The 23,577-nt window shown below is 49.7% G+C and overlaps 2 protein-coding genes across 4 annotated transcripts in view; both read left to right on the plus strand.

Annotated features, from left to right (window-relative positions):
- Positions 1–132: 132 nt before the first annotated feature.
- Positions 133–12,282, plus strand: stim1a (stromal interaction molecule 1a). 3 transcript variants are annotated; one of them, XM_085916545.1, is made up of 14 exons: positions 133–405; positions 1,248–1,378; positions 2,940–3,070; positions 3,650–3,764; positions 4,433–4,544; positions 4,632–4,747; positions 5,769–5,946; positions 7,129–7,306; positions 7,503–7,670; positions 7,740–7,840; positions 7,922–8,145; positions 8,707–8,787; positions 9,601–9,955; positions 10,389–12,282. In XM_085916545.1, exons 2-14 carry the CDS (start codon positions 1,261–1,263, stop codon positions 10,819–10,821), a joined length of 2,310 nt encoding a protein of 769 aa, XP_085772671.1. In that variant the 5' UTR covers positions 133–405; positions 1,248–1,260; the 3' UTR covers positions 10,822–12,282. The 3 variants fall into 3 exon arrangements, with proteins under 3 accessions (XP_085772671.1, XP_085772669.1, XP_085772670.1); XM_085916543.1 differs by lacking the exon at positions 8,707–8,787; XM_085916544.1 differs by lacking the exon at positions 8,707–8,787 and having other exon boundaries at positions 9,601–9,664; positions 10,389–12,281.
- A 493-nt stretch (positions 12,283–12,775) lies between these two features.
- robo2 (roundabout, axon guidance receptor, homolog 2 (Drosophila)) overlaps positions 12,776–23,577 on the plus strand; it is a 149,427-nt gene continuing 138,625 nt past the window's right edge. Inside the window, exons 1-2 of the mRNA XM_085916553.1 lie at positions 12,776–12,946; positions 22,660–23,277. Of these exons, the coding sequence (XP_085772679.1) occupies positions 23,154–23,277 (124 nt within the window). The 5' untranslated portion in view covers positions 12,776–12,946; positions 22,660–23,153. The remainder of the gene's footprint in view (positions 12,947–22,659; positions 23,278–23,577) is intronic.

Consider the following 23,577-nt stretch of genomic DNA (forward strand, 5'->3'; position numbering starts at 1 on the left):
GTATAGTCTTAGTAGCGAGGTCACGAGTACAGTCTTGCTAGCAAGCATCCGTACTCAACCACAAGATGGCGCGCTTGGGTTTTTCCCCTCAAACGAGCTCCGTGTGGCCTCCAGATTGCTAGGAGGCGAGCGTCGCCACTCGACAACGAGGAGAAGGGAAAAGGCGAAGCGTAGAAGAAGAAGATCCACTTGTGTCTGTCTCCACATTCTGCGGCTCTGACGGAGTCGCTTCGCCTCTTCTCGTCCGGGCAGTCGCTGACTTTCTCGGAGTGGAGAAAGCCAGGAAGAGAGCGAGAGCGAGGGGGAGACCTTCCAAGAGGACCGCGCGCCTTCTTGTATTTTGGATGTCCGAAGCGATGACAATTGAGCCGTAAAATCGCCGCTTCTGTATTTATGACACGACACGTAAGTTTGTGGCGCTTGGGTGCTGATGAAGTGTATCGTAGCGGCTAGTTGATTACCGTCAAGTCGTTCCGTCGGACTTGAAAGCACACTGGCCTCGCTGGCAGCCGTCAAGAAGATGTCAATTGAAAGCATGGCACTGTTGTGGCTGGCGTCTTTCATTGAATGACTCGGTTGTCACGCAAGCTAGCTTCAAGTCCAATTAGCATTGGCGTTACGGGCGGGATTGTTTTCGACGTGTTTCTATGTCGTAAGCGATTCGACATTTTGACACTACAGTCATTTGGCTCCCAACAGGATTTTTCATAAGAATGTTTATCATCATTCAGAGATTTTAGCCTGAAAATCCCCCTTGAGGATTTTTATTTTACAAGTGGATCATTTCAAAGTGATGATCAGACCTTTGATCACATTTTTTTACTCTTATCAATAATTGTGTCACTCCACATTTCATACAATATCCTGTGTTTGTCTATTGTTAAAAACATCTAAATTAATCTTGATTTATTTTTGGATTTGTGTGTGTTTTTATTTTTTTTTACATCATGGCCATTTCAAGAAACAGAAGCATTAAGTTGCGAGACCTTTGACATCTACGAATGGAACCGAATTTAATAGCTAATCTGATATGTACTAAGTGTGCAAAGTGAAGAAGAAATACAGATTCTAGATAACACATTTCAATTTGATGCCTCACGAGGAACGCTAGCAACTTTGCCATTGTTACAGACGCGCCTCACCCGAGACGTAATATTGCATTCTTATTTATCCTCACCAGAGACAACGCTGCCATTGTGCTGCCGTTGCTTGCGAGAATGATTCAAGCACTTCTCTTGTATTTGCAGCAGCGGAGCATTCATGGAGCTCAACAAAATGGTGACCCTGTGGATATTTTGCTTGTGTCTCATCGGAGGAAGCCGCAGCAACAGGCCCAGTTCGCCCTCGGCGGCGGATACGGCCGAAAATGGCATATCAGGTGAGCGGGCTTGTCAGCAGGTGGAAAAAGATCGGATACAGTCAATATTCACAGAGAGTTTAGATAGATCAATGTGAAAAGATATTGCACAAGTCACTTACGATGTTAGTTGGAGTCGAGCAGCCGGACTCAAAGTCGGCGTGCGTCTTAGCGGCTGGCCTATATGTGGCCCGGCTGAGAATAGTCCGGCTGGCTCGGCATTCTCCGGCGCGCATCAAAACGCTTAGTCAGAAAGGAAGCAATTGACCTAACTGCCATGGCAGCTGTCAATCATTGCCAGATTCCCTTTGAATTGCTTGATGCACATGTGCACTATGAAATTCTCATCCTGATTGGCACGGTGGGCAGTGGTCAGTCACTCCTTGGCGTCTAGGGGGAAATTTGTGACAGTGAAAAGTGTGTAAAAGGTTCTGTGGGTTGCCTAATTATTGACTACTAGCGCAAAAGTTCTTTTCTGATGCCGAAATGTATCTCGAGCAGGCAGGCTGAGATCTTTTTGTGTGGGACCACTTCTTGTTGACTAACATGAAACGGACGCGTCAAAAAAGCTGCAGCGCGCTTTCCGATGCACGGGTGGTTTTTCTGAGTGCACCACGCAAACCAGAAGACTGTGCTTCCTCCATATCGTACAAGAGAGAAGCAGGCATCTGTTTGGCCCGTGCAATATTCGGCGTGGTGTGTTAGCGGTTAGCACGTCTGCTTCCCGAGCATAGACGGTCGGTCACCTGGGCCTCGTGTCTGTAAATTGCGGATATGAGTGAGAACGCAACGCAATGCACGCTCGCATTCAGCTTTGCAGTTTTTCTTTCCTGCTGTCAGTTGCTGTAAACGTGGTTGTAAACGTGTGGCATGTGGTCTGCGCTGCGCTGCCAATGACTTGCATAACTGCAGCTCTCGAGAAGAAGGGAAAAAAAAAAAAGCAGGCCAACTGGTTTGTCATTCTCTTATCTGCCTGCTCAACAGAGGTTTGCAAGGCAAATGATGGGAGAGTCGCAGGTGAACGCTTTCACACGACGACAACTTGTCAGCTGCACTTTATTTTTTTTCTTCGTGGGGGGGGGGGGCGACAGAAATATGTCACTCTCCAGCAGCTGATGATGCCAACTTCTTCTTTTCCTGTTCAGTCTGGTGTCAAGACTTGCCGTAACACGTGCCGCTGTGAATAAAGTGCAACTATGCCATGTTGCTGAAGTTGCTATGCCAACTTTGCACCGTAAATCTTAGTGTCTGTAAATTGTACGACACTACGGTGCCGTTTTGGTTGGCTGAAAAAAAAATTCAGCACATGGCGTCATCTGCAAATGCACACAGAAAGCAGACAAGCGCGGCGCATTCTGAACAAGCTTTTCTGGCCGCGTGCACGGAGGAGGACGCAAACTCAAAGAGGAAGGAGGTGCGGGAAATCGGGAGACACTTGATAATGCCTCGCTGACAGATTGGCCAATTACGCATTTACGTCCTCGCCCGTCTTTGGCGCAAACCAGCCCGTGCTGATATTTCAAGACAACTCTAGCGTTCGTTGGACACGTCCTGACTTTGCGCACCGCTTTGTCCCGTGCAGATTTGTGCCGGATCGACCAGCCGCTGTGCCGAGATGAGAACCCCATCCTCAGCTTCGAGGCCATCCGCAGCATCCACAAGCAGATGGACGACGACAAGAACGGCAACGTGGACGTGGCGGAGACGGACGGGGTAGGTGGCGGCGGCGGACCGAGATACTACAGCTCTCAAAGTGCACTACACGGGCGGGCACTCCTCGACCCCTCGATGAAGTTGGAGTCGCCCGTACCTGCGGAAACGCCGATGCCTTCGCTTCGCTCAACCTCAAGCGGCTTTGTCATCAAGAAGCTCATAAAAAAATCAGCCCACGGGCCAACGGCGAGGGTTTCTCATTTGCGCTCTCGGCTGCTCTTTCCCGGTAGTCGTTTTTGTTAATCATTAACCTGGAGTACACAATTGATGAAACTCTCTTGGGAGAGCTTCCCCGCATGGCGGCCCCAGTCGAAAGCATCACTTGAGGCCTTTCTGTCTTGTGCCGGTGAGAATTCAAACAACTCTGGTGTTGAGTTGTGCTACTTGACACCAGCAAGCACACGTGTTTTCACGCATGTTAACTATATCAAGAGTAGCACTGTGCATTCCCGCCGCTCTCGCAGCTTCGGTAACAGCTGGAACGTCTCCGCCGTCGTCCCCTTGGGCGCGTGACTGCGTTGTATAATACAAAAGGAGCCTGGCGTGGCTCGCTAAACTGCAAATGTGCTCGCCCCGCAGTTCCTGAGGGAGGATCTCAACTACCACGACCCCAAGGCCAAGCACAACAGCTTCCACGGGGACGACCAGTTCATCAGCGTGGAGGATCTGTGGAATGCCTGGAAGGGCTCGGAAGGTAGCGCTCTCAAAAAAAAAAAAAGAAACGGAATGTTGCGATGATGCAACACTTTGTTTCAGTCGCCGTCCCCCTGCGCTCGCACTGTTTGTCATTTGTCCTCTGTGTAAGTGAACAATCTAATCTGCGGCTCTCTTAATCTGTCACTTGACTTTTTGGTTAGCGGTCAAGGCGCTCGCTCGCTCGCTCTATCTGCCGCCGTGTTGAGCAAAGCGGGACACTCTGCAACATCCTCCAGCCTGTCGACACAGATACTGTCGTGATGTCAATCTAAGCTCTCGTTTGTGCCTATTGTGTCTTTCACACCTTCAATGTCTACCGCCTTTTCTCTCACTCGCGCACGTTGACTTTGCGCCAGCAGTGTGGGTTACGTTACCCCCTGGCTCCCCTCACCCCTCCCTCTGTTATGACACCGGATAGCTCGTTTGGACGCTCTCTGGCTGCCACGCAAAGTAAACCTTCATTTGGAGCCAAGCGCTACATTAGCCAACGGGTGCGGTTTAGCCTAGCATTGCACCTTGTTTTATAACTTGTCAGAAGTAGACGCGGCAATTTGCAAAACAGACATTCCAAAAGTGACGTTCCATCACGTGACAGCTGTTTCTAATATGTCGCTCGTCAAGCTACATTATAGGGGCTAACCTCCGCTTCCCTTTTGCTGTCCTCAGTCTATAACTGGACGGTGGACGAGGTGGTGGAGTGGCTCATCAGCTACGTGGAGCTTCCGCAGTACGTGGAGGTCTTCCGTAAGATGAGCTTTAACGGCAGCGCCATGCCCAGGTCGGCTACAAACAGCCAAAGCCGCCTGATGTTTGCGCTCGCGTCTGGCTCCTGACTTCCTTTCCCCCCGCGTCTGTTCTCCTTCAGGCTAGCCGTGAAGAACACCACTCTGACGCACGCCATCCTCAAGATCCTGGACCGCAGCCACGTTCAAAAGCTGCAGCTGAAATCTCTGGACACCGTGCTGTTCGGCGCGCCTCTCAGTGAGTGAGCGGCCGGCCGCGTCACATTTTGGTTTTCGTCTGTGTGATTCTCTCATCAGTTCCGCATACTTTGTTGTTAGCTCGAGAGGAGGGCAGATAAGAGATCAGGATTAAAAGAAAAAAAAGAATGTTCAGTTCTGGAGTCCATACAGACGTTCAGCTCTGCTGCAATATTGGAAACATCTGCGTGGGAAACCAGGAAAGGCCGTCATTATGTCGCTTTTATCTGAGCAGATTATCTGACCACACGAGCGAGCGAGGGGCTTGGCCTACTTTCTTGACGATGTGCAGCGAGAGAGGGGAATCTGCACGTGGCATGTCGCCGTGGATTTTGCCACCCGAGAGGGAGGACACAAGCGAGCGCCGTCTGGCCTTGACAGCCTCTTTAAGCGCCCGTTGCGTCTCTCGCAGCATTTGAAGACGTGCGCACAATGAGGGCATATTTTTGAACATACGAGAAAACAGGTTTGATTTGATTACGAACATATTTGAACAGCGACTCTCCTCGCATAAAAATGACGGCACAATGCCTGACTGCAAATGTGCGTCCGATCCTGTTTCAAAATGGCTGTCACAATGTGCAACTTGTGAACGCTCGCTGGCGCGCTGACAAAACGGGAACTGAGCGGTTGTATTTGAATCCGGGGTGTGTTTGAACTGAAGAGAGAGGCGCTTGCGTTGCGGCAACTTCCCCTTGGAGGGACTACTGGTGTGCACAAAATGAGATAGCCGACGAGATGTGTTTGCGAGTTGACTTTGGAAGCAGGTCGCAACCTGATCCTAGGCCTCGCCCAAATATTTGGATCGTATTCCGTTGAATATTTAATCGCCTGTGCTTACAAGCTGCTCGGTGGGATGTACTCAACATTATGATATTTTATGAGGATGACAAAAATGAGATTGAGTCACTTCTTTTTTTTTTTTTTTTTTAAGCTCAGATTGAAAGCAGACCTATCCAGAGGCTGAGCCGCTCTGTGTTTGTTTGCAGCACAAAAAAAACAAAAAACTTTGTGTGTTTCAGTGAAGAGGCACAACCACCTGAAAGACTTCATGCTGGTGGTGTCCATCGTCATCGGGATGGGCGGCTGCTGGTTCGCGTACATCCAGAACCGCTACTCCAAAGATCACATGAAGAAAATGATGAAGGACCTGGAGGGCCTGCAGAGGGCTGAGCAGAGTCTGCACGACCTGCAACAAAAGTGAGTCCTTTTTGACTCCTTTAAACCAAACCGGTTTGTCGGCTCTCGGCTTCCTTTTTGGGAGTCAGGTAGTGTGCTTCCTACTTTTTAAACAGCCTTGCGTAACTGATAAGATCAGGGAGACTTGTTTCGTGGGGCCAGCGCCATTGTGGCGAAGGTGATTGAAGAAACTATTTTGGGGGCCGTTAATACGACGAGGAATGCTCACAATGCGCTCCCGAGTCTCGTCTTGTTCCTTTCAAGGAGACGCTGCCTCTCGATCCCAGCGGTGAGATGCGCTCGACTGCGGGCAGCGGTCCAGCGAATCTCCGACACCATCTCGCGCGCTGACCTCATTTGACAAGTTCTGATGAACAAATAGCTGAAGCCGATATGCTATTGCGGTCAAAACCGACACGTGTGCAACTTTGTGTGTGTCCACTCTGGCTTCAGAATGAAAGTCCAATGTCGCAGTTCTTGAAGCTGTTCCCCGCTCCTTCCTGATCCCTCCCGCCAGCTGCTCTCTTTCCATAGCCTCCGACCCGGCCCGGCCCGAGCCACTCGATACCGCCGCGTCCCTGTAGGGTGAGGCGTTAGGAGGAGGCGGGATTTCCTGGGAGCCTTTTACAGAACCCTGCGATTCGGAGACGAGGTGTTAAGCGTGATCGCTTAACGTGTGTGTGGGGGGGGTGGGCTCTGCTGCTAATTCTGCCCCAGCGGCGGTGCCGACAAGGGCAAGTCAAGTACGGCTCCTTCTTTGATGGGGATGGCCTTCATTCCCACGCCACGCCACGCCGTGATGATGGGCTGGCTCACTCGGTGCGTGACTAAGCACTGAGTAATTAAGTCATGGCTGATGAAGCCCTCCTCCTTTGTAAAGTCATGCTCCAGTCTAAAAATAGAAGCGCTACACACATGCACAGGGTCGCATTGAGCAACACACTGTACTGTTCTATAATTGCGCGCCGACAGCTGTCCAAGCCTCCGCTGCCATTTTATTGTGAGGAGCGTTCTGTGCCGTGGTGGCTTCTCTTGGTGTGTGACAATAGGAACGACTTGAAAAGTGCACAGTCATTTCAGAACAATAAAAAAAGGAAGCAGTACGGCTACGTGTGTTTTTACAAAATGTCTGTCAATGTCCCGCCTGCTCGTTCATTAGCCCGCTTTGTTTTGGCTCAACGCTGTCCCCCGTGTGGCCGGCAGGCTGCAGATCGCCCAGGAAGAGCACCGCTCGGTGGAAGTGGAGAAGGTCAACCTGGAGCAGAAGCTGCGGGACGAGATCAGCACGGCCAAGCAGGAAGCCCAGCGGCTCAGGGAGCTGCGCGAGGGCACCGAGAACGAACTCAGTCGACAGAAGTACGCCGAAGAGGAGCTGGAGCAGGTATTAAAAGCTCAGGCCCATGTGGAAAATGCGTGACGTCGTATCGCGCTCCGCCGCCTGTCCGAGTCACAGGCGTAAAAATACACCCGCGCTTGGCTTTGTTCATCGCTCGTTTGCCAGCAAACGCCAGAGAATTTGAACAAAGAGAACTTTGAACGATTCGAACGATTCTTCAATTCGTCGTCGTCGTCGGCAGGTGCGCATGGCTCTGAAGAACGCCGAGAAAGAGCTGGAGTCACGGAGTGGCTGGTCCCCTCCGGAGCCCCTCCAAAAGTGGCTGCAGCTCACTCACGAGGTGGAGGTCCAGTACTATAACATCAAGAAGCAGAACGCCGAACGCCAGCTCCTGGTGGCCAAAGAAGGGGTACGACACAGTCTCAAATAATAGATTTGCACTTTGGCCGGCCGGATGTGACGCGCTTTTTGTTTACAGGCAGAGAAGATCAAGAAAAAGAGGAACACCCTTTTTGGAACTTTCCACGTGGCGCACAGCTCGTCCCTGGATGACGTCGACCATAAGATTTTGGCAGCAAAGTGAGCCGGTCTGTTTCTTTATATCGAATCCTACGCACGACTGACGGGTTGTTGTTTTTTTTTTGTTTACCCGCTCACCAGACAAGCGCTGGGCGAGGTGACGGCCGCCCTGCGCGAGCGTCTCCACCGCTGGCAGCAGATCGAGCTGCTCACCGGCTTCACCGTGGTCAACAACCCGGGCCTGCCCTCGCTGGCGTCGGCCCTCAACCTGGACCTGGGCTTCGCGGGCGGCCGGCCGCAGCACTTTATGGTGTCGGACGACATGGACGACCTGGACGAGGACATGGTGCCCGCCGTGCTGCAATGTAAGAGTTCGTCCGAGTCGCTGGGCTCGTCGGCGGGGAGTAGCAAACGATCCCTTAAGCACCCCAAGAGCCTGCTGGGGAAATCTAGACAGCACAACTCGTGACGGGTCGGACGGACGGCCGGCCGGCTGGAGGCGGAGTTTGATATCTGTTCCATTTGCCATCATCCATCCCCCTGAACGCATGCGTGTGTCCGCCGGTCCTTGATGACCAACGAGGCTTGGTTGCTTGAAGACTCAGGGTCCCCAAGTGTGCATGTTGTTTAAGGCCACCCACAGAGTATGGACAGACAGATGGATGAATCCACCGTGTTGCCTTTTGTATCATAAGCTTTACAGACAGATTTTTTTTTTTTGGACAGTAGCTTTGCAAAATTCTTGAAGTGCCATGTGTACTTTTTGGCCACGCTGTAAATGTTCTATGCAAAAGCCCAAATAATAGTTTGCCACCCTTTTAGTTGTACTTGAAACTTTTGTTTGGAGGAATTTCCAGAAGTCTCCTCATGGGCGTTAATTGCTCTTTCTCTGCTCGCTCGCGTCTTCCTCGTTTGCTCAACTGCAGACGGCGCTGGGCTTTTGGAGCGGCGAGCCAGTGACCTGTGGTCCGTCGGCTCCGATTGTCAGCCCATGTGGAAAAATCTCGGTTGGCTTCTTTCTTGATTGATTAACCCCAACCGCCCAAATCAAAGTCACTTCCCTCCCTCCGTCCGACCCAACCCAACCCCTGGCTTTTCCCCTCACCAGCGTCTCCTAAAATGTGTTGTAGCGCCTGTCAAAGCAGCCATTTTGCCTGCCTGCCTGCCTGGCGCCTTGATATCCAACTTGCTTCCAATTGACTGTTGAGTTAATTTTTTTTTTTTTTCCAATCTCCTGCCTGTAATTACAATCTTAATTGTCGTAAGGGACCAAAGAAGAAGTTGTTACTCTTCATGTATAGTTTCGGATGTTTTCTTTTTTTTTTTAAAGTGCCGATGTCGGGCCTTATTAATAACAAGAGTATGGGTATGTGCGGTCGGTCACCTCCAAAAGTATTGGAACGGCATGCCTGCTTTTGTACTCTACATTTGGCACTCAGATCAAGAGATGAATATGAAACCAATTTGTACTTGATGTTATCCTATGTGCATGTGTGGGTCTGAAACACAAATAAAACCAAAACAATGCAAAGGACCTCGCACTTGCAATACTTTTGGAAGTGGACTGTGTGCATATTTCCCGTATCCAAAGGCGGGTCTGCTTTGATTGTCAAATGTCACGTTTAAATCTAATCATAGAAATCAGACAACAAATGCGGACGCGATATTATTGGAGCTTTGTTGTCTATATTACAGCGCCCCCTGGTGGTCAAGGCACGATCTTATCTCATCCTATTTCTTGCCCCATTTTCACCACTTAGTTGATTTGGCTTGAATCCCCGCTTTTCCCGGATAACGTGCTTGTCGCTTTGTGCCCGCAGCTCCCAGCATGATGTCGCTGCGCCAGCGCCACATGGACCCCCACCTGGCTTTGAGCTCACAGAGGTTGGTAGAGGGTTCCCCGCCAGAGGGTCAGCAGGGGGAGGGAGCTTCGCACCCGGGTCGTCCCCGGCCCGCCTTCCGAGAGTCCCGCAGTCATTCTTTCGGCCACCTGGAGAGTCTGTGCCTGCCCCCGCTGTCCTCCGCCGTGTCCCACCCCGCCATCATCTGTAGCTCCTCCGTGGCCCTTCATCCTTCCCACGTTTATCAGCCTTCCTTCCAGCCCATGGACCCGATTCCCGACCTCGCTTTCTCCGACGTCTCCAAAGCGCGCCCGCCGCGTAGCGACAGCTTGGGGTATCCGTCGCCGTGCGGCATGCACGCGGACGCTAAGCTAAGCGGCTGCGCTCAGCAGCGTTTGTAACTCATCGCGATGGCGTGCAGTGTGGTGCAACCTGGCATGTCGGGCCGTAACCCCAAATCCAGCCCAAAGCAAAAACCTGATGCTGATTCCTAATGTAACTAACCAAATGAAATCTTTTGGATTAATATGCTCACTTTCAGCGCTTTTGGCCAAATATTGACAATCCATCCGATGAAGCATTTCGGAAGATTCGAAGTCTCGCTCGCTCGCTGGCTCGCTCACTTTGCTTCACTCGACATTCCTTTTGCTTGTTTTGCATTCCTCCTGGTCCAAGCTCACAGTCGTCCCTTTGCCTGAACGCAAACACCTTTGGATAACCTTTGACCCGCTGGCTGAGGTGTCTCCTCTCCCGTTTCTACCCGGCAGGGACCTGAATCGCTCCGACTCGGACTCGTCGCTGTCCCTGTCGCAAGCGGGCGACCGCTTTTCGGCGTTTGGCTCCAAAGGCCTCCTGATGAAGCCCACCTCCCTCCTCCACGGCTTGCCCAACGGCGGCGCCCGGATCCACGAAGGCGGCGCCGGCGAGCACCTGGCCGACAGCCCCGCGCTCATGATGAGAGCGTCGCCGCAGGCGGAGGCGGGCGAGGCCCACAGCCCCACCGAGTCCACCCGTTCGCTCAGCTCCACCGAGGCGGAGACGCCCTCGCCCACCTGGGTCAAGGGCACCACCCGCATCCCGCAGCTGTCGGCCAAGAAGAGCCCGCTGGAGGAGGACAGCGGCTCCACGGGCGAGGAAACGGATTCCTCGGCCGTGCGCAAGAAACACACCTTCAAGATCTTCAAGAAGCAGAAGAAATGAGAATCACTCCTTTTCTTTTTTGTTTTCGGGAGGGGGGTGGGGGGGGCTACCTGCTTACAGTACTCACAAAAACTTTTGGCTGAAGTGAAATTCCACCGTGAACCCAAATCTGTCTAAAAAAAAAAAAAAAAAAAACATGCAATGACAAACACACACACACACACACACACACACACACACACACACACACGCACACAAAAGGTGACTGCTCCCGTGCATGACCTAATTTGACGGAGCATTGGGTGCACCGGTGGATTTTGCATTTTGACAGATTTGTCTTTTTCAAAACGTCTGTTACGTTAAATGTGCATTTGTTTGTCCATCCTGAAATTGAATCCAAAAACCTTTTGCCAGACGTGTGTGTGTGTGTGTGTTGGGTCTGTCAGAGGTCATTTTTCAATGGCAGTCTCGAAGGGAAACAAATCGCGCATGTCTTTGGTTTGAATTGTGGCTCATTTTTCAAATCTTATCACAGACTTCTGAATGACTCAAAAGGGCTCATTTTGGTCCAGTGGGAGTTTTACTCCTTTTTTTTTTTTTTAGGGGGGGGGGCAACTTGTAGGAGACTATCTGGCGGTGTTGGCTCTGTTTGTGTTTCTTTACTATTTTGTGTTCTCAATTGAAACGCGTTATTTATTGGAATAGACATGACAGCAGGAGAGAAGAAATGTTACCAAAAAAAAACTTTTTTTTTTGTTTGAATTTATCCATTGGCTTCTTATGGTACAAACAGGATGGCATTGTATTACGATTGTAAGCCAAGGCCTTCTTCGAATCGTTTTATTTCGCACTCGCCTGACTAAGGCATCACTTTATTTGTTTGCAGCATCCCAGGAACCAAGATGGATGTCGATGATGCTGAATTTTAATGTTTGTTTTCCCGCGTCATCAAATATGGGCGGAGTTTGAATTTCTCATATCTTTTTGTTTTTTTTGTGTGTGTGTGTGTGTATTTACGATAGCGTGTAGGCCATCGATGTGTCGTGGCTTTTGGAAAAGGGCTCAAATTTGGTACCCAAATAGAAAAGCGGGAGAGCAAGGATCCCTCCCTCCCGCATTCAAGTGCCAAATATTTGTTGGCTGGCTCGACAGCGGAAGGCTGCTCGGCCGGCCGCAAATCTTTCGTCTCGTATGTTTACATTTGTCGAGAGGCCTCACGCGACTATGCAGCAGTACTTTCAAAGTTCTCGGCCAAATTCTCAAGATGCGGTTGCTTTGGGCTTCTTTCCAATTTGCACGCCAGCTGTCCCGTACGTACACGAACTCCCGAATGTTTGTTGTCGTCGATGCATGTCAAAAGTGCTGCAACTATACCCCGCCCCGCCGCCCTCTTGTCACTTTTGACTTCTATTTATGACATCCGTCTATTTGTACAGAGACAACTTTTTGCATCTCCCGTGATAGTCTTTTACGGCACTCTTGCATGAAAGCAATAAACTATTTTAGACAAAAAAAAAACATGCAAAACACTTTTTTGTTTGTTTCTGCTGCTTCATTACAAACTCAATAAGATAAAAAATAAAAATAGGTGAGCGTGCTGCTTGATGAAGTGCGCTCTATTTTGGTGTGGTGCATTTGTCTTGGCGGATAATTTGCTTGACAGCGGCGCACCGCGGGAGCATGTTGAAATATGCGCCACACGGCACGGCGGGCAGCTTTAATAAGAACATCAGGTGCTTTGCTGGTTGGAAGGGGCAACTCAAGCGCTTTGTAGGATTATTTACAGACTTTAGCACAAGCGCTTGTTTGATAAAAAGCTTCAAAGTCAATCAAATTTGGATTCAAGGCTCTCCGGCTGTCCTTCAACATGAACTCGAACTGAACGGACAAGGAGAGGACAACTTTGAAGGATGACAATACCATTGAAAGGTGTAACACCAGTGTTAACCACACGGTGGCGGACTTTATTATGATTTTTTTTTTTTCACCTGCGGCTCTGGGCCCGCGGCGAAGAACAGGTGTTGTCATCAGGTGCCGGCCGTCTCGTCTCGGGAGTACACAACAAAAATGTTTGCCCTCCACAGTTGCTTTTAAAGTTGAACATGGAGCTATGGCAACTTGGACTGAAGCGACGCGCACTTGACTGACAAATTCTTAATTGGACAAATTGCAATGGAGTCAACAGGTGAGTGAGCCAGCGTTTTTCGGCAATATTTGAAAATGGCGCACTAAAGGAGTTTTTGAATCTCATGTTGGTTTGCTGTTTTGTGCCGTCTTTCAAGGGAATTGTGATTATTATTATTATTTTGGAGCATTTTGAGCGTGACGCGAAATTAACTTTTTTTTTTCAATTGACCAGTGAATCTTTTTCTCCGCATTTAATAATAAATAAATTACATTTATATTGCACTTTACATTTGAAGAAAATGTCAAAGTGCAACAGAAAGGCTTTTTTGATCTGGATTTGCACTCGAGTTACTTCTGCACAGCACGAAAGCCTCATTTCAAACTTTATGAAATTAGACCTTGACTGTAAACTTTAACTCTAGCTTGAAACACCAATTGAGGCTTTCAACCTGGTTTTGAACCTTTAATTTCCAACCAATTTGCAACCCTAACCATAATTTGGAATCCAAACTATATTCTAAAACCACAAAAGTGTTCTAATACGCTCTTCACCAAACATTTGAAAGCCTAATGCAGTCATAAAAGCCCAAATTTTGAAAGCTTAAAATGGCAACCTAACCCTGACCCCATCCATCTTGGAGCCTTTATCTGCTTGAGTTGAGTGTTGTGAATGTTCTTTTGTACTTTGCCCGTGAGGTGGCGCTGCTTGGCCATCTTTCCAGCCATCTTCTTCCTTAACGCCCTCCTCACGATGGAGTTCTTTCCACATCCTTTGTTTCACTTGTGTCTTCAAGAGGTCACGTGACATCTCCTATTCCACTCTGTGTGTGTATCTTTGAGGATTTTTGTGCGTTTGATTATTTTGGGTTCAAAGCGGCTCACGTGGGACGCTCGCTTGTTGGCAACTCTTTTGTTTGGGAGCCTGGCGTGAATTTTTCTTCTCCCACCTGGGTGGCTGCTCGTCCTCGTGCATGTTTGATGCTTCTGCTGAGGCGGACTGGGCGTGGTCTCCATCACGGTCCTCCAGCAAAACGCCGTAGGAGGCTAAAAGGAGTCGTCGATGAGCTCTCGGGCACAGTTGTTCCTCATGATAGCTTTACTTTTGACACCGCGGTGGCAAATTTGGCCTTCGTCTGCCTGGACGTAGCCCAAGCCGAGAAATGTCCAGAACTGTGTATTTGTAATGCGCTTTAAAAAAAAAAAAACAATCCTTTGAAAACAAGTAGAGCTATGAAAATCACATTTTTCATGTTGCGCGCAAGCCGCTGGGATAAATATATAATTTAAAAATGGTCATTGTTTGCCGACTAAGTCTTGGCTTGAAAACGGGCGCCAGTAAACAAGGCTATCAGCGGCGAAGCAGAACCTCCCGAGCCCGTCGCAATCTGCCGGCCAAGAACGACAATACGGCTTTGGCATTCTGTGAAATCAAAGTCCAATGAAACAATGATGCATTGCTCTTGCCCTCGCTGTCCTGTTAACTTTGTCACGCCGCTTATCCTCGCTCTTAGCCAACAAAGCGTCGACGGCGTCCGGGGAAGAAGGGCCGGCCGCCGTTTGCGTATCTCTGAGAGCCAAAGCAAAGCTCCGTCTGATGATTTTTCCTTTGAAAAGCTGTGGGAAGTTGCCGCTTGCGACTCGCAAAAGTTCCGAAGCCTCCTTTCCTCTTATCAATGCTCGGCGAGAACTCCGTGCCCCGAAATTGCCATCGAAAAGCTTTCTGCTCCAGATGACGATTGGCCGAAATCCGCAGTCTAGCGCCATCTACTGCTGAGATATATGTACTTGATTTCAGTATCGGCAACCTCCGCAACCACTCTAGAAGTCCAAATAAGGCCGGTATTAGCCTGCAGCTCTGCTTACCTTGTGGCTTTCACACGAGCATGCTTCCGCCTCCATATGTCTAAATTTCCCCCCCCCCTCTCCACAGACGTGATATTAATATCCTCGGGCGATACTTGATATTACATTTTTCATATGCACTCCGCTAAAACAAACACAACTTATTACTTGGCCATGTTTAATGTATGACTTTCTCAAAGTTAGGAGCGCAACATTATTTGATGTGAGAGTTGAATCTCAGCGCCCAGATAGATTGAATTGTCCATTACGGGAAAACACTCGCCAGAATCCACAAGCAAAGGGCTGCTTTAGCTAGCGGCCGTTAGTTACGACGGATCTGTCCGTCCTCGGGCTCTTTGGAATGAAGTTGTCTGGGGCAGGAATCGAGGTTCCGAGCACGATTGGGGTTGCAAAGTTTGCTTTTTCACCCGCTTTCAAAGCTGTCTTGCTTGGATCGTTTCAAAAGTGCTGTCTATCAGAAGCTAACGCTGTTTGCTAGCACTAGCGTGTGCATAGTTGAACGCAGCTCTGCTTACCTTCAGGGACACTTTGATTTTGCTCGATAGTGTCTGCTCCCATCGTGCTTTTTTTCCCCCTCCCGAGCGCAGACGTTGATGGAGAAGGACGTTTCAATTGGATGGCGTCTCCCTCGTCCGCAATTTGCCTTTTGAACGCTGACAACTTTAATGAGGCCAAATTGAAGTTGGAAACGTACGTCTGCTACTCCATTAAATGGCCGTCGGCGGCGATGATCAAAACCATGACATGCTCCATGTCTATAAAGTGACGGCTACATCACAAAGGTCCCCGTGTCGTCCGTGGCCCAGTCGCTAATTGGAAAGCGTCAAGCTGCAATCATTTGAAATCTTGCCGCAACGCCGCCCTCCAACTTTCCCAAATCCAGACTTGAAAGCCCGAGTAAGCGTGCCTCGGACCTCTCGGAGTCTATTGGGCGCAGGTTTCCTAGGCATCCGTCCGTATCTGCCGGCGTGAACCTGCAAATGGGCCAAATGATGGCATTTTCAGCCGTAATCAATATCCCCGGGTGACAGCACCTCGGCTATTTTTCATCCCGCTCGTTGTCGGCCCGAAAATGATATGTGGCTATTTCCTGGCTCAGCATCCCGGAGATGGAAATGTATTTTTTGAAAGCTTCATCGATTCTCCTGCTTTCAAAGGCCCGAGAGCCCCGGCCGGAAAAGCTCGACGCTCCGCCTGCTTTTGCCGCCTTCCTTTCCTTCTTTTTCCCTTTTTGCCACTCTCGCATGTGTTTGGCATCTCGGTGGTCAAGCGAATGGAAGAAAAGGAGCCTTCTTGGTGACATTGTGCCATTTTCTACAAATGTGGATTGAGTAGCCAACTCAAGACAAAGTTAAAAACTGAATGGATGCAACAATTTAGCGGTGACATTTTGGCCCCCCCCAATAATCTGGGTACACTTCATCATAATCATGATTATTTTTTGAATTGACTAAACGGGATTAAAACAATTATTATCCGTAAATCCTCTTTGGGAAAAGGTGCTGTCCCTAACATGTGGCAACTTTGAAATGTTTTGCGACAAGGCCCGCAGCTGTCACCACGACAAATGGATCAAAATGGTCACTCTGCTATTTTTAGTCCGCTGGCTTCCTTGTCGCCATTTGACGTGGAATGGTAAGAAACGGGATCACAGGCACGGCCGTCATCTGAACCGTCGTCCTCGCGTCCTCTGCTGTTTGTTGCTCATTCAAGCTGCTTAGCGTGAGCGTGTGTGTGAGCGTGTGTGTGAGTTGGGGGGCAGCTGTACCCGCAAACGTCCTTCTGCCCCCCCCCCACCATCACCACCACCCTTGTTTGACACTTGAGCTCTGCCGGTGCCAGATGAGCTCCCGTTTGACGGGCGGCGTTCGATTCCTTCCGCGACTTCATCTGTCAGGCCGTGTTACTCTTCGCCTTCTAAAGGCGCGCTGACACCTCCGGCGTCCCTCCTGGCCCGAGACTCCTTTCTCCTCGGCGTCACCTTCCTCCGGCTCTCGACGCTAAGGAATCCGCCCGGCGCCGCATCCCAAATTCGCCGCCAAAGTTATCATCTATTTTGATTGACACTTCAACAAAGCTCTGTCGTGAAGTGACCCGAGTTCCAAGCTCGGTGGCAAAACCAATCCGACTTGTATCTCGAGGCGAGACCGAACGGGGTCAATTCACAGCTCGGAAAGCGCCGTCGCATTTGTCAGAGTTTTCTCGGTGTCGTTGCGGCCCGTGTCGGCCATTCATTTGCTTTCTTTGACATTTTCATCTTATTGCCTCACCATTAATTATCCCGGCGCCGCTACATGAACTTTAACATTGGCACGGGATTGTTGTTGATGAACGACACGTCCGTATGTTGTTTGCCGGCGTACAAAGGCGGCAGGCGGGGAGGGGGGGGGCAAACCATTCGTCAAATTAAGGGCCGCAAAGCCCGGCTGATTAATGATGATGACATGATGTTTGGAGAGAAAATCAAAATGAAAATGCGCTTGGCAAACAACACGCTCCAGTGGTCAGATCAAACAATGGCGTGCCCGCTCGCTCGCTCGCCGCCAGATTAGGTATTTCCACTCGTTCCCCTCCCTCCCTCATAAATGAACAGCTCGTTTGCGCTTTAGGCAGATTTACACTCATTGGGTGCATGATTTTTACTTTTTCTTTTGCTCATCTTTTTGGATGCTTAGTCTGTTGCGCAATACAATGCAAACACGTGCATGTATGCATTTGAAAAAAATGCGATTAGTGAGTGGCCCAAAGTTTTTTTTTCGAGTGGCCAAAAAGTGCAATGTCTAACAACTTGGGCTTCTACTTTGGTACTTGCCTTGAGTTTAAATTCACGTGTTGGAATACATTAAAAAAAAAAAAAAAAAGTCGTCCCTCATCAAAAGCAAAGTGTCCCGCCTCTGCTATTAGCGCCTGGGCCAGCTCGTCTTCGATTTGCCGCCGTTAATGCTAATGGAGCGGCGTTTCGGCCGGCGACCGTAAAGGTGATGGCTAGCTCGAGTGGACTCGCGTCCCCGTCCGAGGCCCCCGTCTCCAGATGGGCCGGCGGAGATTTAGTGGGCGACGGCGGTCTCTTTTAAATGAGCGAGTGCTGCAAAAGGCAGACGCCGCGTCCCCCGGCCGGGCCATTTGCAGCGCGGCGGCGCCGGGGTCCCGGCCGTTTGAAAGATTGACAGCGCCATCGGAGACGTCTTAATCACGTCGCCCCGTCCCGTTAATCAGGCCAAGTAGGACTGTAAAATGTAATGCGGCTGTCCATCAAGGCGCCCGCCATCATAATTTGGCTAACCTTCAAGGAAAGTTCATTCGTCCGACAGACGGCGGAGCGGACAATCTGCGCGTCGCCGGCCTTCACACTCGTAAATGGCAAAAGTCAACCTTTCTTTTATTTTGTGCGTCCCCCCCACATGTAAATGGCAAAAGTTAACCATTATTTTGTGTTTCTATTTCCGACTGGTGTCCATATAATGATAGTCGTGGCCCTTAACCTCCAGTGTGCATCTATTAATAGCTTTTTGCCTGGTTGGATTTCCAACACGACTGCAGCTGATAAAGTTCAAGTTCATTTTGCGGTGCGCTCCAGGCGGACATGTTTTCCCCAACACGTGCCAACAAAGCGACAGCGGAAGGCTGAGCGCCATCAGCCCCCGTGTCGGGGAATGTGATTATGGAAACACCTGCTTTCATTCAGTGAGAGTGCACTTCTTTCCTGCAGTTAGTTGCATTTTCAACCGGAGGTGATGATCTTATTTCTTGGCCTTATTCGATTTGGAGCCATCATAGGCGCTCGCGTGGATTCCTAAAGCCTGAGCGGCTTCATGTCAACGAGCAAGTGTTAGCTTGCTTGTGACCACGCCATTACTCGAGGGGAGAAAAAAACCCCTGAATTTTTTGGTCGATAAAGACCAGGATATTTTCCAAACTTTTTGTTGTCGTGGCTTAACCGAGTGACCAAGGCCATCAATTTGATCTCGCTCCTGTTGTTCCCCCCCCCCCCCACGTTAGCTTAATGCTAATGCATTTTGAGCAAACGCGCGACTTATGTTATCGCTCGATATTTTCAAAGCTTTTTGTTGCCAATATTGTCATGACTTAACCGAACGAGCGAGGCCATCAACTGGATGTCACTCCTGCTTCTTTTTCAGACAAAACCAGCCCGTCAGTTGTTTTTTCCCCTCTCTCTCACGTTAGCTTAATGAACAAACGTGCCACTTCCCTCGTCCGTCAGCGAGCCATCTTAATCGTGTCATTAAGGTTAGCGTCTATTACCAGTGACTAATGTCTGCTTGCTTTACGGCGCGCCGCTAATGCGCCGGGCTTGGAAAAACACCATCCTAATTCTGCCGACCGCAGCGGCCCGCTGTAATTGAGATGTTCTAGTGTTTGGAGAAATGGGGTGGGGGCGTTGGGGGCGCGCCAACGCTAGCTGTTGGAAAGTGTTATTCAATTGAGTGTGGCCGTAGCCGGGGCACGCCGCTATTTGCGTGAAGAGCCGCTGACCCCGATGAGCTGAGCAGTCGGCACGGCCGGCTCTTCATCCAAATTGCGGAATCCAAAATGGCCCGACGATGGTCGAGAGAGAGAAGACCGTTTCACGTAGGCGAGGCCACGCCTATATTTTACACCACAAGGCTCGGGGGCCAGATACGGCCTGCCATCTCTTTTCATGTGGCCCACAAAGATATATTTTGCATCCATTTTGTGTCATTACTAAAATGACAAGAATAAAGATATTGCTTGCAATGATTTGACCATTTTTTAAATCTTTGAACAGTTTTTACTCCTCTGTGATTTCAAAACGAGTTTGTTTTGTAGCTTATACTGTATATAGAAGACGTTGCACCATGCCAGACACTCAATTAGACCAAATGTCCATCTGCCAATATGCGGCGCAAAGGTTATGAACATGCCCTTGGGCAAAAAAAGGTTGAGCTCCTCCTCCTCGGTAAATCGCCCGCCCGCCCGCCAGGCACTTTCATTGCCGCTTGTAAATAGAAGCCGTGCTGTATTTTATGACGGCCATCAGCAACTCGTTGGGATTCTTATTACGCCGTTGTTGTGTTCTTTGTGCGCTTAGCTCGACGCACGTAAGGGAATGTAATCCCGAGGTAATTGCACTTTGCCCGGCCCGGCCGTCCATAACATTTGCATATGGACGAGCTCCTGCTGGCGTTTTGATGGAATGGCTGATAAGCGCAGAATGCTAAGAGCCACGCGGGCCCCCGTACATTTATGATGATGACATCTTTTTATGAGCTATTGTATGTTATTTGCCCATAAATGTTCACCTCCAAATGATTCAACGTGCACATTTAGGGGCTCCGTAAAGGTTCCTTTATGTTTGGAATCATCATGACAACAGAGAAAGCAATTATTGTTGAAATTGCTCGTGAAAGCCGCCTTGAAATGTTGGAATGTGTGAGTTGAGCAGAAGAGTGGCTCAACTGTCTTTAGTTTTGGAATGAGATGATTCAACAACAACAAAAAATGATCATGAAATGTGGAAAAGAGTTCCCGATATATGTGGAATCAGCTGAGCACTTTAAATTGTTTTTTTTATTATGTTTTTTTTTTTTTTCTTCTTCTTCCACTAAAAGAGATTAAAATGTGTTTGGCGATGTGGTCGTCTCCCGAGTTCCCTCCCGTTCTGGGATTAGGAACGCTGCGAGCCACTAGATTATCCAGTATCTGGGCAGGCAGATGCGCCCATGAGGGAAAAGAGGAAGAAAAAAAAAAAAAAAAGCCCACAGTCGCACAAAAAAAACAGCCAGATCTCCATCAAGGCACTTGATTGTGCTCGCTCCGAGAAAGCTAATTTCACGCCGTCAACATGTCAAGGCGAGCGTTTTTTTGTCTCAACCTCTTTCTTGATCCTCCCTCCTACACTCTGGATTGTCACACACACACTATCCTCGCTGGTTTGCTTTGAAACATCTCCCGCTTTATTTGCTGAGTATGGCAAATGCCCGCACGTCCATTTGGAAAGAGTTTCAGCCAAACCTGAAGCAGCACGAGACGGCTGTCGGCATCTGGGCTGGCCTAATTTTGCCCGGCGCGGCTTGGTCCTTATCGGCGCGCCGCAACTGCGACAGCCGCCAGTCGGGCTCCTCTCCCGCTTGAGCGCCTTTATCCAGAAGAGGCTCTTGTCTGCCGCTGATAAGCCGGCAAACGTAGCGGGACCCGCGTCCGGCGCTCGCCTCCGCCGGGGACCGGAAAATACTTTTACCCTAGAGTCTAATCGGTGATCGGGTCCGGCCAATGTTAGTTTGAGTGCTATTTTCACCTTAACGGTTTCTCATGAGCTGGAAAGCCAAGCGTGTAGAGTCCCTGTGCATTTTGACTGATCACACCCAAAAAGTCAAAGGTCACAACAAAAGGCAGAAGAGCCACGTCAGACACAAAGAATGGCTTGTTCTGCCGTGGCCGGCATCTAACGACCACTTGGTCGGCGTTTTCATGTGAAAACAACTTTAAGAACAAAGCCGGCGGATGCTAATTCCGGCGATGTTTTTTTTTTGGGTTTCTTTTGTCTGCGGCAGCTAATTTGACACAAGGGGGGGGGCTTGGCACATCAAAGGCACTGTGATGACACAGACTCACAGTTTGATTTCACATCACAGCATCGATCGACTGTGCCGCCGCCGCCGCTTCGACTCGACGCGCCTATGGCGAGCGTTGTAATGACATGATGATCTTGATTTATCTTAAGCACACAATTTTAACCTTCGAGCAGCATATTTTTATCCACATCAGCTCGGCGTCTGCTCTCGGAGGTCCCGTCGTCGATGCAAATGTGTTTCGGAAGACGCTCGCCTCCTCGTTTTATTGCCGCCTTTGATTCTTATTGATTCCAGAGACTAATTATGAAAACAGTGGCCAAAAAAGAATCCAGGGTCACCGTGTACCATCATAACATTAGCATCATTCCTGATTTTTTTTTTTTTTTTGTGGCTTCGTACTTGATGCCTGCTGCTTTTGAAATGTTGACACTGACGGCTTGAAAAAGTTCCAACTCGAAGGTTTTATCTGGCGAGCAAGCAAACGGACTTCTTGGCTATGAGGTTTGCCCTGGCGACAGATGTTCCTGTTTGATTCTTGGAACAGCAAAAGCCACATCTCATTATGTTTACACTGATTGTTATTAGCGCAAAGCCCGGGAAAGTGTGACGGAGCGGCAAAATCAGGTGGGCAGCTAGAAAATGAGCAAGGTGGCTTGCGTGTTGATATTCATTTGAAAACAAATCGGGCTGCCATTAGGATATGAAATCGGCGATATCGGTGAAGCGCCAATTGTAAAGTTTAGGGGATAACCTCTCACAGATTTGATTGGGCTCGACTTTCATTGATCTGCTCCTTATTTTCCCAAAAAGTCTGCTAGAGGTTTTTTTTCCAAGTATTCAATCGTGGCATTTATTTTCTGTTCTTTGGAAGTTTACCAACGTTAAGTAACCTTGATTTGAAAACTTATTAGTGGTTTTATTGTAACACTGTGAAAGGATGTTTTTTTCAATTTCAGCCTTGGCCATCATGAATGGCTTCACTTTAGTTTTTAGTTTATTTATGCGAGACTCGATCCCCAAAACAATGCAACAAGAGCGTAAAGACTACTTGTGTCTCCCCTTCAAGGTGAGACACCTTCCCCTTCTTTACTTTGAAAAGAATTCTCTCTGCATTGACAATTTGGCCGAAACGACTTTTTTTTATTGGATGATGCGACGACACGGCGCCGATGGTCATCATCGGGGCTCGGGTCGCACCGCACCACCATGTTTGCTCTTTAGCTAACTTGCCTCTTTTGGCTTCTTCACCTTGTCTGGTTTGCGTCACGCCTCGCCTTGCCTCCGATGAAACCTAATCCCATTAAGCCGGTCCAGGTCATCACCACAAACATGAGAGCCTTTTTGTGTTTCCCAGGTTTCTCAGCGCTCCTTCCCAGAGTTCAGAAGGTGGATAACGCGCTCCCACCTCTGGCAACAGAAGCTCCTGCGCTGTGGAATGAATTCCCCTCGGCGTGATAGAGGAGAGAGAATATTCCGGCGGCGGCGGCAGCAGCAGGAGCTGCGTCGGCATCCTCGACGGCATCACGCGACAGAGCGGAGGAGAGAGAGCGAGCGGGTGGATGTGAGTGAGCGTGCGTGCGTGCGTTCCCATGCACTGCTCTGAGCGCGGCGGCGTGGCAGCCTGCTCCTTCCCAACGGTTCCCCCAGCGCCGCTCCAGCACGGGCGGCCATGGAGTGAGGAGCGGCCCCCGGCTGGCGGCATCGCGCACGAGCAGCTCCAGCGACACCGGCGGCATGCCGGCCCCGCCGGAGACCTAAACGCCGACGTGACGGAGGCGAGCCCGCCCGCGCGGCTTCCCGCTCCGGAAGCCATGTGACAGTGTCTCGGGCTACCAGCAAGTCTCGGACATGTTCTCCAGGTCCCCGTCTGGATTTGTCCCCGCCTTTCAACTTGTTTTGTTTCTCCTGGTGCTCTCCGGATGTCCCGAAGCCGCCTACCCGGCTCGGACCAAAGGCAGATGGAACAAGGGAGGTAAGAGACGGCTTGTTCTTCACACCGGGTCTCGGGTTGGATGCTGATGATATCCGGGTTGACCGTGAAGTTTTACAGCAAAGATTTCCATATTTGTTGCGTATTGACCCAGCGACACCAATGTCATAACGGGAGGGTCATTCTACTTTGATTTCATGTTCAAGGCATTTCTGGCTCAGGTTGAGCCAGAAACTTCAATGCTGTTCTCGAGGCATGCAAACATAACTGAAGGGATAAAGTCAGCCGCTTTTTGAAATATTGCCATTTTTGGTTTACTCTGGCAAGTATCTACTTTATGAG

Source organism: Syngnathus leptorhynchus, chromosome 7 (genome assembly GCF_054491065.1).
Source record: "Syngnathus leptorhynchus isolate UIUO chromosome 7, UIUO_Slep, whole genome shotgun sequence".
Lineage (NCBI taxonomy): Eukaryota > Metazoa > Chordata > Actinopteri > Syngnathiformes > Syngnathidae > Syngnathus > Syngnathus leptorhynchus.

What these genes read in the sequence shown, in the direction of transcription:
- stim1a (XM_085916545.1), top strand. Translation starts at nt 1,261, where the DNA reads ATGGAGCTCAACAAAATGGTGACCCTGTGGATATTTTGCTTGTGTCTC. An exon ending in ACGTGGCGGAGACGGACGGG is followed by an intron (nt 3,071 to 3,649) that starts GTAGGTGGCGGC and finishes CTCGCCCCGCAG; the next exon opens with TTCCTGAGGGAGGATCTCAA. An exon ending in GCTGTTCGGCGCGCCTCTCA is followed by an intron (nt 4,748 to 5,768) that starts GTGAGTGAGCGG and finishes TGTGTGTTTCAG; the next exon opens with TGAAGAGGCACAACCACCTG.